The sequence below is a fragment of the Nematostella vectensis genome, chromosome 6 (assembly GCF_932526225.1).
Source record: "Nematostella vectensis chromosome 6, jaNemVect1.1, whole genome shotgun sequence".
In the NCBI taxonomy this organism is placed as follows: domain Eukaryota; kingdom Metazoa; phylum Cnidaria; class Anthozoa; order Actiniaria; family Edwardsiidae; genus Nematostella; species Nematostella vectensis.
Window position 1 is genome coordinate 13,857,430 of NC_064039.1, and position 19,630 is coordinate 13,877,059.

Sequence of the window (19,630 nt, forward strand, 5' to 3'; positions counted from 1 at the left end):
TTCCTCGATACTCCAGTCGTTCATGTGTAAACACTAGCAAGGAAAAGAATTGCGATATTCAGTGGCGAGAAATAAAGTTGATGTAAGTGTCTTTAAACCAGAATGTATAGGGTTTTTCTCAAAATTTGAAAACATTTATGTGAAAGTTATTCATAGTTAGCAAGGCTTTTCGTTTTTCCAAGAAATCGATTGATACTTATCTATACTTGAACTGGCTGGAAGTCAATCATTTGAAAATCATGTTATCTGCTTTTTTATGAACTGCTCAAGATTCGGAAACTCTGTCTTCACGACTGCTGCTAAAGTCGGTGTGCATTTAGGGAAGAACTAAAACTACGCGTTGATAAACAAGCCAACTTTTATAGTATAACTGCAAATGTCGCCTGCGAAATATTATCGAAAATTACGCAGAAGATATTATAGTGAATGAATGGACCTTAAATTTGGCGAGACGTAGCCCGGATATTATTTTGCCTTTTAATCTAACTGTAACCATGGAACCTTCACTCTGCAATGGAACTTTGGATGTCGTCTTCTGGGCATTGGATGGCCTGGCGGGAACCGCCATTTTGGCGGGAAATCTCTTCACGTGTATCGTTCTAATATCGTCACCCGCCCTTCGAAAAAACTACATGAATGTTTTTCTACTGAGTTTAGCCATCTCAGACACTCTCATGGCGATTCTTGTAGCACCTGGTTTGGCTACCTTCTGCGACAGATGCTGCGAGAATACAATGACTAAACACTGCTGGGTATTAACAAGTGTTGCAGAAATACCATTTCTCGCTGTTATCCTTAACTTGTTAGCGATTTGCTACGACCGATACATGGCAGTATTCAAGCCACTCCACTATAACCTACGTATGAATAAGCAACATGTCTTGAAGGTGTTATTGCTAGTCTGGGGCATACCACCTTTAGTCGCACTAGGACGGCTCACATTTGGGCCTTCATCTAACGCCCATGACAATTTGCATATGAACTTAGTAATAACCATTGTATTCGTATTCATTCCTATCCTAATACTAGTCCTCGTGAACGGAATGATCACACGAGCTATTAGAAAACACCGGCAGCGAATTCACTCTTTTAAAAGTGAGATCTTCTCGGAGACTTTGACGGCAGAAGCAGCGAGGGAAGTTCAGCGGAATACTTGGCGAAAGCGTCGTAGTGGTACTATGTCTTGTGTGCTTGTATCTATGGTCTTCGTCTGTTGTTGGCTCCCAAGAGCTTTCTACAACATCAATTTCACCATGAATATCCCGCCGGCAAGCCGACCGCTGTTTGCAAAGTTGTCGATGCTGTTGGTATTGACTCAGTCGTTTTTGAATCCGTGCATATACACCGTGTATCGGGTGGAATTCAGGCGTGCCGCCAAGCGGGTCGTGGAACAAGTAATAGCTAGAATACAGTCAGCTCTTTGGTCTCTCTCTTAGAGGGTCAATACTTTCGCAAACGGTGTGCCCTTTAAATAGAGTTACCCGCTTATAAAAATAATTACAACTAGCAGACACCAGAAAAAATGGTGATTTTGACAGTCATACTAACGCGAAAGTTAAAAAAATCGTGAATAAGTGAATGAACAAATGAATGAATCATTGACATAAGAAATGAATAAAGTAGTGAATTTACCAAAAGATGAATACCGAATACCCTTGATATAACCAGGGGAATAACAGAGGCTCTTCCGTGACGTCTTTTGAGAGCGAGACACTCGAGGCTGGGCGAGGAGGCCTGGTACCCAGGACCAAAAAACACTGGCCAATTAGCATAACATCTTGTCATTATTATTTTCCAGGCACTTAGCCAGAGTTTGCTGTAAGTCTAAAGCCCCATCTACACGAATCACTTTTAGTTTTTACAACTACACTGTACACAGAAATGGGTCATAACTCCGAGGAGTCGTTTCCACTTTTTCCCGAAAAGTTGTTGACCCTCCCGAAGAGTCGTATATAGGCTAAGTATATAGAGTTAGTATATAAGTATATAAGTTACGGAAAGAGGGCATAAGATAAGAGAGGGACACTTTGGTATTACCCGCGCGCCATGTCGATTCCAAATCTGGCTATTTTTAGTAACCACCACCCCACCACTGCGCGTGAGCATTTTTACTCACCCTACCCCCGCGCTTTGGCATTTACGTGTTGTTGTTAGCCGCTGTTTTGTGACTTGAAACGAAAAAAAAAAAACCACCCTATTTGCACAAATTTCATTCTAGCATCAAGGATACGGGTAGTCGCGGTTTATTAAGGGGATGTAGTATTTCGAGGATTGCAAGATTTCGAAAACGAGACTTCATTCAAAATCAAGATCGGAAAACCTCGTGCTTCAAACACCGTTTTCGCTCTAACTTGCTGCTTCTTCGTGGTTTCTCAACATTTATTATCTTCCTAATGGTCAAACGAAATCTGTAAGTTAGACATTAGATATGATATTGATTTTTGTGAATATTCCTGTGAGTTGAAAAGGAATCCAAGAAAAATACATTTCATAAAACTATCCTTGTAGCGAGGAATGCATTTTTGTGATGATCAAAGCCAGCAAGCTGAAGTATCTGAGCTTTTGTGATAGTGAGAAAATAAAGAGGGAGATATTACTGTACTTCTTTGATGTTGCTATTATTATATGTTATATTACTATGTTGTTATTATACAAGCTGGAGTCGGGATTTGAATCAAACGCGATATCACAGCCATTTTATTTTTTCTTTCTTCTTCACTTGACTTCGCCGCTCAGACAACTCAAGTGTATTAAGGCTTGGAACATAAGCTAAAACAGTTGAAATTTTGAAATTTGCCTTAAAGTGAGTTAACATTGCCTTAAGGTAATTCCCTTGAATTTCACTGCGCACCCCTTCTGCGCATAGTGGCGCGCGCTGTTTGTTCGAATTTTCCGGTATTAAGTGCGCGCGCGCGCCACAGTTGTACAAGAAAACACATCAAAAGTCGCGCGTTTTTTACTTAAAATTGCTTTGACAGAAAAACGAAGTCGGTTACCCCCTTTTTTATTTGCTCAAATAGTTAAAAATATACGGAAAAATGATATACTGAAAGAAGGAAAAAAGTTGGGTTGTAGAAGTTTTGTTATTTCTCTGAAAAGCTGTAAAATCACTTCAAAGTGGCGCTTTTTACCGTATGAATAGTGGCGAAAACAAGTCTTTTAGTGCGATCTCTTAAAATTTGATTTGTTTTGAACATTAGCTACTACGGGTTATTGTTTAGGAGATTGGATTTTGGCAGCTCGACAAACAGAACTTAATTTTCTAAAGACTATAGGCACTCTTTTTGAAAACTAAGAGTTGGGATTTTTTCTTGCGCGATCAGTAAAAACGCGAAACGAGGTACCCCCATTTTTTTATTACATTTTTTTAAAGCCCTTCATATCAAACATATTCCCCACGGATAGTGTCCTTCGTATGCATTACTTTATGTAGGCATTGATGCCCATATTTAGAAGAGCTAAAGTTTTCCCGCTCCCTGATATCCAGAAAACATGGTGAAAAATGCTGATTCCTGTCAATTTTAGACTCGAGGCAAAAATGTGTAAAAAAAAAAACTTTATCGCTTGGTCAAATCTTTATCACACAAGCCTTGAAAAGCCCTTAGACCCAGGCCTCCAAGAGATTGGCCGAGCGAGTTTTAAGGTCACCCAAATATTGATATGACTTCAATATTGTTTATGCCAAGTTTAAAAAAATTCTGGGTTGTAGAACTATTTCAAGGGAATTACCTTAAATGCACCATTGTTGGTCAAAACATCAAACTCGGCAATGTTAGCTGTTTTGTAATATTTTATTTTGAGTGATGACGTCATCCAGCCGATCACGTGACTTTTGCAAATCAATGTTTCAAAAAATTCTCCGCTGGTGGATACGCTATGAAAAAGAAAACATCGCATGTTTTTTTTTGAAACACGTCTGTACACTTATGTCTGAAACCGGCAAGAAAAGTTGATCCCTTCGGTCACAAATCAACATTTTAATTCGCAGCAGGTCACCTGACTTAACAAAATATTTAATATCTTATTAACGGCAGAGAAAATCCCGGATACTAAAACGCTATTATATGACACACATGAAGTCAACACTTATTTAGTAAACACCTTTGTCCAAGCTGTTTTTCCCACCGGCGGAAAGGCAAAAAAACTCTTTTGTCACGTGATCTATGATGTGACGTCATCACCAGCAAGAAAACATTACGAAAATGTTAAGGCCGTCGACTTAAATCATCTTGCCATAAAGAATGAATTTAAGGCGACGTTTACAAAGTTTAAGGCAAAAAGTTATATTCGATGGTAAGAGCAAACTACCCAGGCCTTTATATACTTGAGAAACAAAACAGTCAAACTGTTCAGGGATTTAGCTTTCTGTGAGTATATTTGCCAATCTTGGTAACTTAAGTTATACTAGTTTAATTCTTCCGAGTTATTTTACATGATCTCTTTTCATTCCTATCGAGTTGGCAAAACAACAACACGCAACCCGCGAGGGAGAAGGACAAAATAAAAGGAGCAAATCCTCACGCGCAGTGGTGGGGTGGTGGTTACTAAAAATAGCCAGATTCGGAATCGACATGGCGCGCGGCAAGAGACCATGATCATGGTCTCTTGCGCGCGGGTAATCCCAAAGTGTCCCTCTCTTATCTTATGCTCTCTTGGTTAACGATGCCGAGCTTAGGAATGCATATACTAAGACTTCTAACATAACTGAGCATCTACCCATGGCTTTTTTATGGGGAATATCCTGGAAAGAGTCGCCGACCGGTTCTCGTAGAATGCCTCGTGACGGGCGAACAAAATATTGCGAAAAATTTATCGTTTTAAAGCTGAATAAACGTAAAATACGACCTTATATCTAAATTTATGGTGATTTGTGATTTTTTTACTAATACTGTATGATGCGCCTCCCGAAAACTGACAAAACAAGTGGTGTTTACATCCAAGCTTGGACCACAGGGTTACCACTTGAAACCGGCTCAGCCACGAAAAAATTATTAAATTAAGTAAATTATTACATTTCGCGTTAAACATTGATTATATTTTGCGTTGAAAGTTATTACATTTTGCGGCATAAAAAACCCTTGACTACAATTCTACATGTCTGCTAAAATATACGAAAATCAGACGAAGTCTAGTTCCAAGATTTAACGAATTTGTTGCCTTTTTAGAGCATTTTAGTTCAGCTGTTAAGGCCCCTCTAAAGGTCTTAAGGTCCCATATCAACTCTCTAGTTTTCAACATTTTTGCACCTTTATTTTCGTACTTCATCGAAGTGGCGCATCGTACATGCAATATTATGAGCTTGGGATCCCTGTGGTTATTGCAAATCTTGAAGCTGTTTGCGCGCGCAATTTTGGGCAGAGATTTACGTTTTGTAATGAAAACAAATCGACTTTTCCATAAACAGGCTTTGAATTGACTTTGTTTGTCAGGTTTGACCTGGTTTATTGAATGTCCCTTGTATTTCATTCAGAAAACGTCGTGTAAAATACATATGTTCTTTACTTCATTTTTTTAGATCATTTGTTATTATTCACTGTATAATCGTGAAGGTTGTCGGAAAAAAGAGATGGCAATAGTGATATTTTTGTTACAATAGCGCAAAATGTATTGAAACGGCGGGCTTTTTGCATCTTATTTAACAAATTGAGCTCGCATATAGGCGCAGTAGATGGTATGCGCAACTAAAAATAGAAAACCTTAACCATAAGAGCATATTTATGCTCTCTTGCTTTAACTAATAGAAGTGTTTTTCATATTGTACATTATAGCAATACTATATCAGTAGCAAACTAAACCTGCTGACAACAATGCGTGGCCTAGGCCAAGGTCGACGACAAGTCGACGACGTTTACGACATTTCCGTTAAAAATACGACTTAAAGTGCAGCTCCGGGGAAAGGGAAGACCGTTTTGGGCAAAATGTACATTATCTGAGGCTTACTTTCCCGAAAAAAATTTCGAATTCCTCCAATCCCGAATATTTTGCATCTTTTCAAACACATGCGATATACACGCGACCGTAAAACACGTCCGTCGCTGACCGGCGAAATGTATTGCGGGCCCATGGCGTGAAAATCCTGTTGCATTATTTATGCGCTTTTGGTGTCGTTTTAATCATCAAAGAGAGATAGTTGAGTGCATTTGCTTGTTGGATGCAGATGAATGAAAGATTTCTCTTGAGCAGCTTTCCGCGATGTGATTTCATTTTGCGCACGATTTTGGGTAGGGTTGGGTAGCGGTGTAAACGAAAATATTTGATGAATAGGACAGTTAAGTTCTGTTGACTTCAGGCTACAATAGGTTCCAATATTAGACGTGACTTGTCCACTAAAAGAGCTCATTCCCTTTATAAACACTAGGAAAAACTCTAAACGTCACAGGAAAAGCCTGAATTAAATTGAGAAGTAAAATTTGGCACGTACGGTCCTAGATGGGATGTGACGATTAAAAGCAAAATAGGTATTTCTCAGGAGAGAACTATCTTAATTCTATGGGTATCGAAAGTAATAAATGTTAAATACGCTCTTTGTTATAATAAAAGTACCATTTTTATAAGAAATTTCGGCCTTTATAAATGCATGAAAAATAGTTTTAAACTAGGATAGAATTTTGACTAGTAATACACTTCTACCAGATGGAAATTCACTAAACAAGACTGTTAGAATATAGGTACATTTGTGTTTACGAAATAAAAATTACCATAAATGCTATAAGCTGAAAACACCCATGAGTAAAAATGTCGATTAAACAAATAACGTTTAAGGCACCAATTAAAGTGAATGGCAGAAATAAGGCATAACTACTTTCTGTTGAAATGTGATGGACGTGCTAGTATAGGCGATCACATGACGTGGCAGGTGGATGGAAGTGTGGCACTTCCTTTTGGCGACTTGCACGTAAACAAGACTTAACTTCCATCATAACCACCTGTTTATGCCTACAACCACTGAAACGGAAAGTTTGCTTTTAAAAAAATCTACGCCATGTTGATAAGCAGCGAAACATGAGCGCCCAATATATTACCCTTCTTTCACCACACTCATTTTGATAAGCTGAATAATTACTTTGTAAGAGCATGTGCGAAAATGTCTGCCATATACAAATTTTCTAGTGGTTATGTTTAGATGAGTACTGAGTAACATCGATGTATTAACGTTATGTCCTCAATGATTAGACAAGCATGAAATATAGATAACTTTCGTACTAGCTTTTTGAATTTGAGATCTGTTTGCGTTGATTGTCTAAATGGTCCTTGGAGACTATTATGACCATAGTGGCCTTTGTTTTATTTTACCTGGTCTTACTTTTGAAGAGTCTAATGCTTTTTCTTTCAGATATTTACAGTGTTACTTAATGATTACACGCCAAAAGACTCTCAGGGAAAAAATCTTTAAGTTCAACGATTTTTACATAACTTTCTGCAGCACTGACAAGGTACCCCTTTTCCGCAATAGAATTTACGGAAGGCATACAAAAGTAAAAGCCAGAATAGAGTCACCATGTCTTTCTTATCAGTGGACTTAAAAAGGGCTTATTTAGTCAAGTTGAACGGAATTATGTTTTTTAACGGTTCACAAGAAACACGCACACGTAAATAGCGTCCTGTCATTAAGTTTGAAGGAGTAAAATCATGTTTTTTTAGCATTGTTCTTAATTTAAAAAAACTTATACGTAATTTTGAAGCCTAATGAACCAGACATTAGAAGATTCTTAAGGTGTTGATTAACTACGTGTTATTCACAGACAAGACAAGTATTCTAAATGCTCGGCGTTAGCAGGCGGGGCTAGAAGAAGGGCTAGGAAAACATAAACAGCACGAGTTCAGTTAACAGGCCTGCTACTTGATTATTTGACGTACGCATGACGCACAAAAAATTACTAAGTATATCACACTTCGTGATAACGAAAGCGATTAGTTTCTAGTGAAGAGTTATAAAGCGTCGGTTTGCTCCACTTGGGACATAAATCTACAATGGATGAACGGACGCAAGATGTGATATTTTGGTGCATTAGCGGAATGATTGGCATCGTCATAGTCACCGCTAACTTTGTAACCTTACTGGTCTTCCTGTGGGATTCGCAGCTCAGGCGTCGATTTATGAACATTTTCCTCGCGAGTCTAAGTATCGCAGATTTACTCATGGGTGTGCTTATCATTCCTGGCTACGCGACTTTCTGCAAAGTGGAAAATACTTCACTGCATACGTGCTGGTTCTTGACAGGCACCAAAGACTACGTATTTAGCACTACAAGTCTAAACATGCTGGCAATATGCTACGACCGATATTACGCAGTCCTTAAACCATTATACTATGCTGCTACCATCAACAGGCGGAGGGTCACATGTATCTTAATATTTGTCTGGGTTATCCCGGCAATAATGACTTCGGTGCGATGTGCATGGCGCTATTGCGAACTTAACTACAGCAAGCAATTCCTAGATACTGTTTACGACAACGTGTTGTTGTGCGTGGTGTTCATCATCCCCCTTGTCATAATAATCACGACAAATGCTCTAATCATTCACGCGATCAAAAAACAAAAAAAGATGATCAGCAGCCTTGGAAATAGCCCAGCAAAAATCCACAAACAACACTCAACAAAACCTTGCGATAAAAACAATGTGGCGACCAAATTAACATCTATACCCAAGATTCCAAGCGCGCGTGTGGGCGCCAATGGGACGAGGACATGCATCAGTGTAGTGAGTGTGTACGTGATGGCTTGGCTCCCGAGGACTGTTTATAACCTGATGAAACTGTCTGACGAACAAGTCAGTCCGGTTTTAGTGAGAATGTCTTTGTTGTTTCTGTTTCTGCAGTCAGCAGTGGATCCATTTATATACACGTATTATAGGCGAGACTTCAGTGACGCTGTTAAGAAGCTTGTGCGATGCGCTATTTGTCAGTGACGTCATAGTGGCAATGCTGATCCAGCTATACTTGATCATATATACAACATCACTTGAATAAGACTCAATTTATTTTTTTATTTATTCAATTTTTCAGCCGAAGGGGAGCAATTAATTAGAGCCAAGCTCTGTTGTGATTCCCCCACCATAAATTATAATTTTAATACATCCACTTTAGTATTTACTTTTCTATAACACTTGGGCTTGCCAAGGGTGTGGTATACTTGTACATATTCACTTCTCAGTAACACCTGAGCTTGCCAAGGGTGTGGTATACTTGTACATATTCAATTCTCAGTAACACCTTAGCTTGTCAAGGGTGTGGTATACTTGTACATATTCACTTCTCAGTAACACATGAGCTTGCCAAGGGTGTGATAACCTTGTTCAGGCCCGTTCAAGTGTGTGTCGCCAAACCGCAGTTGAAGCAGAGGGAGTAGATCTTTGAATGTGACCATAACGCTATCTTCGGTCCACCCTCTGTAATTACCGTCGCAATTACATCTACTATTCCCAATACACGAATCGGTGACAGCGCATGCGCACTTGTCACTTCCCCTGGGCGCGCCTCCCCACGTATACTGTTTTACCCCGTCAAGTGATACCCACCAGGCATACCATCGTTTCTGTGTGTTGCTATAGAGAATCGAGCCGGTGCATTCGTATTTCAGGAATTGCTCGCAGTACGTGGACATGCTGGTCAATGTCTTCAGTTGCGTGACAGTCACCCCTGTATATGTCACGTCACGCCTGTAGCTACCTGGACCCTCACCTGCCTTGACGTGACTTCGCGCCTCACTGTCGTGGCCCACCATCGTCACGCCTCTGCCGTCGTGCGCCGTCATGTCACAGAGCACTGCCATTGGCTGGCTACCGTTTAGGACAAGGGTGTATTCGCCACTAATAGCAGACGGGTCTGCGTACTTGATATCCCGGCACGTTGTAGCTGAAAATGGTTATAAAAAAAACATGCTAACAGCTCTCGTTTTCTCGGTAGAAGGGGAGGATGGTTATGGTAGAGAAACATGCTAACAGCTCTCGTTTTCTCGGGAGGGAAGGATGGTTTCGATGTTCAATTGTTTTCCGGGAAACAGGCTATTGGTATTAGGTAGAGCTTAATGCAGCAATGGTTTATTACTCAATTTTGAAGCCCGCCTTTCTACTTTCTCTATGTCTCTGAGGAATAGTTGAAATGAGTATAAGTTTGGCAATTTGTGTGATTCCCTCGTTTTATAAACCAGGAGTTTATAATTTAGGATCACGGAGTTCACCGCTGCGTTTTCATTTTCCACACCTAGAATTATATCTTTAATACATAGATGTGGGAGTTGCACCTTGAAGGCACTTAACAATTTTTGGATGTCTAGGTATAAATTTCTTGTCTTAGTACACTCAATAAAGATGTGATCAACAGTTTCTAAATGGGAAAAACAATAAGAGCATGAAGGACTATCCACTAGTCCAAACCGAAACAGATCTTTGTTCATAAAAAGGCAATTGTTAAGAATTTTATATTGAAAGGACCTTGAATAGGTGTCTCTAGCTATGGTATAAATTCTACGATAAACTTGTCTCCAATCGATGGACTCAGGAGAGCCTCCTATTCTTTGGAGAATGTTTAACTGTGCAGTTGGCGGTTTAAACTTCATTCTTACTATATGATTATATACCTGTTTAGCCTTAAATTTTCCTATTTCGTATCTCTCATTACCTAACCGTAACAAACGTGCTGCTGGTTTAGACTGTCCTACCAAGCCAGGATTATCTCTCAACTTATCTTTCCATACTTTTGGAATAAAGATAACCAGTTAAAATACCCTGTACCTGGGACACCTTTCTTCAAACATATCTGCCACTCAAAACGACTTACCTCATTGCATAAATCTCTTACTGTGCGGATGCCACATTCACATAAAAGGAACTAAAGAAAACAGACTCCCCCCCAATTTTAATATGCTTGTTATTCCACAGCACTTCATCCTCTAAATCCGAATCATTTATTGGGTTTGAAAACAGCTTGGCCCATATTCCAAACACCTCCTTATAATAACCGGATATACCGTCCCGAAGACGTTTTACATCAAAATTGTCGCGTATAGTTCCCACACCTCCAATTATTTTTAAAAAGTATCTTGGTAAAACCTTATATGTTCTCTCCTCCTCATTTGACAACTTTAAAGCAAAAGTAACACGACTAGCTCTAATTGATGCAAAGAAATAAGGAGCTCTCAAGCCACCATCATCATATTCACCTATAATTGTTGTGTATTTCACTTTAGGTTTTTTCGCATTCCATATAAAGTCTTTCAGGGCTGTATCCACCTGCTTAATAAAATCTCCCCTAACACTTAATTTGGAGCACACATAATACAACTTAGAAAGCGCTTAACTTTTCAACACATGGATTCTTCCATAGAGTGTTAATGTCCGCAACTTCCAAACTTCTAACACGGATTTAAATCTCTCAAAATTGCGCTTAAAGTTATTTTCATCATACAGTTTCTCATTATATGAAAAATAAATCCCTAAAATTGTAATACCTTTTTGGTGAAGATCTACCCACTTTATGCCTTGCCTTTTCCTATCTTTATTTTTTGCGCCCAGCCATCCTGCTTCAGATTTTGTTAGATTAATTTTAAGCGACGAATAAGATTGAAAAATCCTTAGAAGCTCTAACAATTTTTCTAAAGAATTCATATCTTTCAAAAATAAAGTTGTATCATCCGCAAACATCGTCATTTTTATTTCAGACTTTCCGATTTTCAGGCCTTTTACCACCGGAGATGACCTAACCATAATTGCTAATACCTCCAACACTAAGATAAATAAATACGGTGACACTGGATCTCCCTGTTTTGTTCCTCTGCCTAGCTGGAAGAAGGTAGTAGCGTGACCGTTATTCAAAATGGAGCTAACGTTATCTGTTAAAAGAACTTGAATCCACCTAATAAAATTCTCGCCAAAACCAAATTGTCTCAAGGTTGCATAGATAAAAGAGTGTTCTATAGAATCAAAAGCCTTTTCAAAATCGGCTGCAAACATTATGTACGATTCATTTCTATTTTTTACATAATTCATCACATCTTCTATAATTCTAATTGGTTCGTCTATCGTTCTACCTTTAACAAATGCTGCCTGATCAGTGTGAATCAAGGACGGAAGAGTATCTACCAAACGATTGTATAGTACTTTGCTGCATATTTTAGAATCAACGTTTATCAGGCTTATAGGGCGCCAGGCATTAAGAGACCTTGTGTCCTTATTTGGTTTCTCCAACAATGTTACTATTATCTGACGCTGGGTTGTACTTAGACGGCCTTGTGTAAAACCATGCGATTAAGAGATTTGACCAAATCTGTACCTAAGGCAGACCAAAACGCGATATAAAATTCTTTCGTTAGTCCATCGACACCAGGAGTTTTCGACGCACCCATCTGGTTCAAGCTATTGAAACATTCAGTCACCGATAGAAGGCCTTCGCATTTATCCCTATGTGGAACTGAAGTCGCGGTATGTTTAGTTCCGACAAAAACGTAAGGCACTTCTCCTCTGTTTTTACACTTTTACTTTCATATAGCCTGCTGAAATAACTCTGAAGATTTTGAAGGATATCTGCCTGCCCTGAAATTTCCTTACCATCTTGCACAATTTTTTTAATATGAGTTTTAGATTTGTTGCGTCTCTCCAAGGACAAAAAATACTTTGTGTTTTTTTCCCCTAACTCGTGTCATTCAGCTTTCGACCGGATAATTAAATCTTCTGCAATGTAATTACTCAACTCATCCAAATCACGCAATGCTATTTCATGCCTTTTTGATAATTCATCATTTTCGGTTCACCCAACTATGTTTTCAATAACTTTTAACTCCTCTTCTAATTCCCTGTAATTTTTCCGTCGTTTACTCGCCAATGTTTTCGAAAAACTAATACTAAATTTCCTTATCTTGAAAAGGCCAATTTCATCGTCAGAACAAACTAGATACCTTCTAGAAAAGGATTCAAAATCTGGAGAGAGTGCAAATAATTTCTGGGTAGAATCTTTGAGTAAATGAATAAAAGATGTGTTTTTACTGCGCGTTACGGCATCGAATGTTTTCAAGCTTCTGATGTTCACGTCGAATGTTGTTAAGCTTCTGATTGGTCACGCACAACTGAGACGGTTATTTGCTTTGCCAGTCAGGGGCTAGAAAGGGTTTCATGCAAGCCTGGACACCATTTGGTTTACTTACAACACTACAATGGTCAGCGTAAAACCCCCCAAAACCTTGTTGCGCAGAGAAGTTATACAAATTATAACTTTATATGCTTATTGTATACGCATCGCCGTTGTGACGTCAGTGATTTGTCGTAGAACCTCTCACAGGTCCCCCCACGAGCAGGGCAGGGGAGCACGACACAGGGATCCTGAAGTGATAAACAGTGAAATAAAATATTACGGTGAATACTTAAAAATAAGGGAGTTCTCTATTGTCGCGAGAAAATAGCTTATTTTTAAGCATTTTCTAGTTTTAACAATAACAGGCAAGGGTATGAAGAGTCTGACACGTCTGTTTGAAAGGTTTTAAAATTACTGATTTTTTGGAAACATAATTAGCCTCTCATGAATAATAAGGAAGTTTGAAGCACATCTGTACGCAGGCCCGTACCCAGGGGGATGCAGGTGCGAACGCACCCCTCCCCCTTTGAATGTAGCCAAATCTTTTTGTTTTTTTTTCTTCTTTGGCGGTCAGATTTTAATCAGAGAACTCAGCCCCCTCCCCCCCCCCCCCCCGGAAAATTAGGTTCACTTTTTCGTATTTCGCACCCCTCCAAGAAAAATCTCCTGGGTACGGGCCTGGTACGTAGCCTAGACTTTTACTCCCTCATCTCTATGTAAATATATATATATAGAATCAAAAAGCCCAAACAATACACAATGCAGTCTGCCCTGAAGAAGTCTTATTAAAGACGAAAATTTGGCAGAGTCGATTTCCATTTTTTGGTGTATTAAATATATATTATATATATATATAAATATAGTACTGTACTAAAAGATGTATAGTTGTTGTACTTACCGCCCTGCTGTAGTGATTGTAGGATGTATTGGCGACCAAACTGGAGTTGTACTTATCACTCCACTGCAGCTGGCAGCTTAGAAGTCCTTGTGTGTTTGGTGATCTCGCTAGAACAGCAGTAAGGGTTCCTTTTGAGACACTCATTTTAGAGTAGCGCATCACATACACTAAAAATGAAACTCAACATTTGAAAAAGGTATAATCTATTGATGAAGTGCTTTTGTATAGAATTAATTAGGGAAGCATAATTATGGTAATGCTTACTAAATGTTACTAATTTATAATTTGATTCACTAACCCAATAAATGAAACAAGGCAGATCCGTGGGCTGGAATCGAGCCCTTGCTCTTCAGCATCAGGTAGCACGCGAGGAGACACATGTCTTTCTCTAATGCACCAAAAAGTGGGGCATTTGCGTACCATTTTCCTGAAGACGATCCCCTCCCCTCCCCCTCCCCCTAAAATAGGATAGCAAAAGAAAAAGGGCGACGACGGCATGCTACTCGATACAGCACGCTGATAAATTATGACATTTCTAAGGCAACTGGGTAATCCGGTGCGCCAGAAGTATTTATAGATAGTTCTCGGAAATAGACTTCAAGATGCACGGGTTTAGATATGTTATTTTACTTCCGACAGTTTTTTTTATTTATTTATTTTTTCTAGATAACTTTTGTTCGAACAGCTCCAGTGATGAGTATGTTAATAAGATGTGTAACAGATGTCTAAAGTCTGCACGATTATCTCAAAAATGCCCTTTCAGGTTATTTCAAAAGGTGTTTAACAACACCAAAACATGATGACCACTATTGTGTAAATCGATATGGGCAACATCGCTGTCACCTTAAAAAACAAAGGTTCATTTCTTTGCTATAGCAACAACGATGGCAGAAAGATAAAACCGTCACAAACATCACTCTTTATTTATCCTGTGTGTTTTGAAAACACCAGATATCAGAAATAGCGGCGTCTGTGGAAAAATGTTCAAGGCTTTTGTACATAATTCATAAGTTGACATTCTCAGTATTAGGGCATACATTATACGTGCTTTTTGTAAAAGGGAGGGGATGGGAATCTTCAAATATTCAATAGCTTGTGTTTTAAATGCGTTCCTTTACTTCTCCTTTCTGGTGTATTGTGTTTTTCACTGAAAAAGAAAATTTGAGGAAGGTTGCGTTTTTCGTTTGGGGATCGTTTTTTTTTTATAATTACACTGAAAAACACCTGCCACTAGATCCTAGCATACTCACACTTCACAGACTAAAAGGGAGTTCCCAGAAACCATCAATGATTTATACTACAGTAGTTTTATGAAATTGCAGAATAGGAAATATGAAATGTTACGAATGTTCACTTGCATTAGTCAATTTTATCTGGCTTATCCGTCAGAGAAAATTCAAATTCAGCCATTAGTGCAATGCAATTACATCGGACATTCCAACAAATTTTGTGCCGCTGTCAAACTTAATGTTACAATTTCATTTAACTGGTCGGGTATTATGCTCGTCTGTTTAATGAAACAAAAATATATTGGAGGTATTTAGAAACAACATGAACTAAACGCATGTAATATACTAGAGCAGCCAACCGCGCTCACGACAAACGTTAATAATAAGATATATTTGTTTAGAAGAAAATGAAACAGTTTCATTCAGTGGAGTTTATATAGCAGCATATGGCAAAAACAGTATGACGCACGGTACAAATGACTGTTATAAAAAACAAGGAGGTTATTTATATACTGAAACTGCATTTGTCTGTGTTATACGGGAAGAGCTGACGAGTTGGAAATTCTAACTAGGGTGCAAATACTGTTGCCTTTTTTCTTTCAAATTTACATGGTGGGAACAATCGTAGGGTAGATATACGGTAGTTCGGTGTAACAGTTTGCGAAAGACCAAGATAACAAAGTAAGAAACAGGAAACATCAACAACAACGTGAAAAGATAATTTTAGAGGATGGAAGGAAAAAGACCTCTGAATTTTACGAATTTGATTCCGCCGAGCATCGGCCAACAGACGAGTAATCTTTCTGTCCCTGGTAATCTACTCCTCGGCGGGGACCTTCTGCTGCTGACAGATACAACCTCGAGTGACGCTCATTCGTATTGCGACTACAGCCTCGACTTGGTGTTCCTAGTGGTAGATGCGTTTCTCGGCGTTCTCATTTTGGCGGGAAATTTGTTCACGTGCGCGGTGTTTATTTTTGGCGGAAACTTGAGGCGTAGCTCGAGTTACATGAATGTGTTCTTGTTAAGTTTGTCAGTGTCTGACATACTTTTGGCGCTTATCGTCATTCCAAGTTACGGCTCCCATTGTACGGGATGCAGGCGTTCGTTGAGTTCGTTCTGTTGGATGTTTGAAGGTGGCAAGGACTACACATTTCTCGCCTCTGTTTTCAACCTCTCGGCTATCAGCTACGATCGATACCTCGCCGTGTTCAAGCCTCTGCTCTACAGCATACAAATGTCCCCAAGACGAGTCCTTGCACTGTTGTTGCTGGTTTGGGTGCTTCCCGGCATGCTTGCAGCGCTTCGTAACACGTGGCAGCACATGAGCGACCACGCCCTCGTAGCTCGCATCAATATAAACTACACATACATCCTACTGTTTGTGTTTGTTATTATCCCAATAACGCTCGTTTCCGTGGTGAACTTCCGAATAATTCAAGCGATAAAGAAACAGTCAAGGAGAGTCAAAGGGGCAGCCACACCAAACGGGACGCTCGCAGGGATCACGCTTATGCTCCGCGACACGCACGAAGCACGCAGAGTGAAAGGTACGGTTGCGTGCGTGTTGGTGGTTGCGCTATTCGTGACGTGTTGGCTCCCGCGTGCGTGCTACTTTTTCTTGCGTCTAAGTGGACGTCCCGAGGTAGAAATCCGTCTGCTCATGAAAATGTCTGTTAGTTTTCTGCTGTTCCAGTCGAGTCTTAACCCTGTCGTGTATTCATTTTACCGGACGGACTTCAGGCAGGCAGCGAAAAGGGTACTACGATGCGATGGTCGATAGTAAACAGGCGACAATATTAAGATAATTCATGGTGACAATAACAATTATGCGATGTAAATATGCAAATATGTAAATATATGTGAACTAAAACGATGATGTATACCAATAAAGAGATGATGTATACCAATGGAGATGATGTATACTAATAGAGATGATGTATACCAATAGAGTTGATGTATACCAATAAAGAGATGATGTTTACCAATGAAGAGATGATGTATACCAATAGATATGATGTATACCAATAGAGATGATGCGTACCAATAGAGATGATGTATACCAATAGAGAGATGATGTATACCAATAAAGAGATGATGTATACCAATAAAGAGATGATGTATACCAATAGAGATGATGTATACCAATAAAGAGATGATGTATACCAATAAAGAGATGATGTATACCAATAGAGATGATGTATACCAATAGAGATGATGTATACCAATAGAGAGATGATGTTTACCAATGAAGAGATGATGTATACCAATAGATATGATGTATACCAATAGAGATGATGTATACCAATAGAGATGATGTATACCAATAGAGATGATGTATACCAATAGAGATGATGTATACCAACAGAGATGATGTATACTAATAGAGATGATGTATACTAATAGAGATGATGTATACCAATAGAGTTGATGTATACCAATAAAGAGATGATGTTTACCAATGAAGAGATGATGTATACCAATAGATATGATGTATACCAATAGAGATGATGTATACCAATAGAGATGATGTATACCAATAGAGATGATGTATACCAATAGAGATGATGTATACCAACAGAGATGATGTATACCAATAGAGATGATGTATACCAATAAAGAGATGATGTATACCAATAGAGATGATGTATACCAATAGAGATAATGTATACCAATAGAGATGATGTATACCAATAGAGATGATGTATACCAATAGAGATGATGCGTACCAATAGAGATGATGTATACCAATAGAGAGATGATGTATACCAATAAAGAGATGATGTATACCAATAAAGAGATGATGTATACCAATAGAGATGATGTATACCAATAAAGAGATGATGTATACCAATAAAGAGATGATGTATACCAATAGAGATGATGTATACCAATAGAGATGATGTATACCAATAGAGAGATGATGTATACCAATAGAGATGATGTATACCAATAAAGAGATGATGTATACCAATAAAGAGATGATGTATACCAATAGAGATGATGTATACCAATAGAGATGATGTATACCAATAGAGAGATGATGTATACCAATAGAGATGATGTATACCAATAGAGATGATGTATACCAATAGAGATGATGTATACCAATAGAGATGATGTATACCAATAAAGAGATGATGTATACCAATAGAGATGATGTATACCAATAGAGATGATGTATACCAATGGGAATGATGTGTACCAATAGAGATTATGTATACCAATAAAGAAATGATGTGTACCAATAAAGAGATGATGTATACCAATAGAGATGATGTTTACCAATAGAGATGATGTATACCAATAGAGATGATGTTTACCAATAGAGATGATGTATACCAATAGAGATGATGTATACCAATAAAGAGATGATGTATACCAATAGAGATGATGTATACCAATAGAGATGATGTATACCAATAGAGATGATGTATACCAATAGAGATGATGTATACCAATAGAGATGATGTATACCAAAAGAGATGATGTATACCAATAGAGATGATGTATACCAATAGAGATGATGTATACCAATAGAGATGATGTATACCAATAGAGATGATGTATACCAATAGAGATGACGTATACCAAAAGAGATGATGTATACCAATAGAGATGATGTATACCAATAGAGATGATGTTTACCAATAGAGATGATGTATACCAATAGAGATGATGTATACCAATAAAGAGATGATGTATACCAATAGAGATGATGTATACCAAAAGAGATGATGTATACCAATAGAGATGATGTATACCAATAGAGATGATGTATACCAATAGAGATGATGTATACCAAAAGAGATGATGTATACCAATAGAGATGATGTATACCAATAGAGATGATGTATACCAATAGAGATGATGTATACCAATAGAGATGATGTATACCAATAGAGATGATGTATACCAATAGAGATGATGTATACCAATAGAGATGATGTATACCAAAAGAGATGATGTATACCAATAGAGATGATGTATACCAATAGACATGATGTATACCAATAGAGATGATGTATACCAATAGAGATGATGTATACCAATAAAGAGATGATGTATACCACTAGAGATGATGTATACCAATAGAGATGATGTATACCAATAAAGAGATGATGTATACCAATAGAGATGATGTATACCAATAGAGATGATGTATACCAATAAAGAGATGATGTATACAAATAAAGAGATGATGTATACCAATAGAGATGATGTATACCAATAGAGATGATGTATACCATTAGAGATGATGTATACCAATAAAGATGATGTATACCAATAGAGATGATGTATACCAATGGAGATGACGTATACCAATGGAGATGATGTATACCAATAGAGATGATGTATACCAATAGAGATGATGTATACCAATAGAGATGATGTATACCAATAGAGATGATGTATACCAATGGAGATGACGTATAC

The 19,630-nt window shown here is 38.3% G+C and overlaps 3 protein-coding genes across 3 annotated transcripts; 2 read left to right on the plus strand and 1 right to left on the minus strand.

Moving 5' to 3' along the window:
• The first annotated feature begins 7,633 nt into the window (after positions 1-7,633).
• LOC5507473 (octopamine receptor beta-2R) lies at positions 7,634-9,888 on the plus strand. The gene has a single exon (XM_032376121.2). It carries the CDS (start codon positions 7,972-7,974, stop codon positions 8,908-8,910), a length of 939 nt encoding a protein of 312 aa, XP_032232012.2. The 5' UTR covers positions 7,634-7,971; the 3' UTR covers positions 8,911-9,888.
• Positions 8,964-10,559, minus strand: LOC5507471 (contactin-associated protein-like 2). The gene is made up of 2 exons (XM_048728973.1): positions 10,472-10,559; positions 8,964-9,856 (listed from the first exon to the last, which is right to left on the minus strand). Exons 1-2 carry the CDS (start codon positions 10,557-10,559, stop codon positions 9,258-9,260), a joined length of 687 nt encoding a protein of 228 aa, XP_048584930.1. The 3' UTR covers positions 8,964-9,257.
• A 5,364-nt stretch (positions 10,560-15,923) lies between these two features.
• On the plus strand, positions 15,924-17,082 carry LOC5507462 (histamine H2 receptor). The gene has a single exon (XM_001628067.3). It carries the CDS (start codon positions 15,924-15,926, stop codon positions 16,974-16,976), a length of 1,053 nt encoding a protein of 350 aa, XP_001628117.2. The 3' UTR covers positions 16,977-17,082.
• Positions 17,083-19,630: the final 2,548 nt, after the last annotated feature.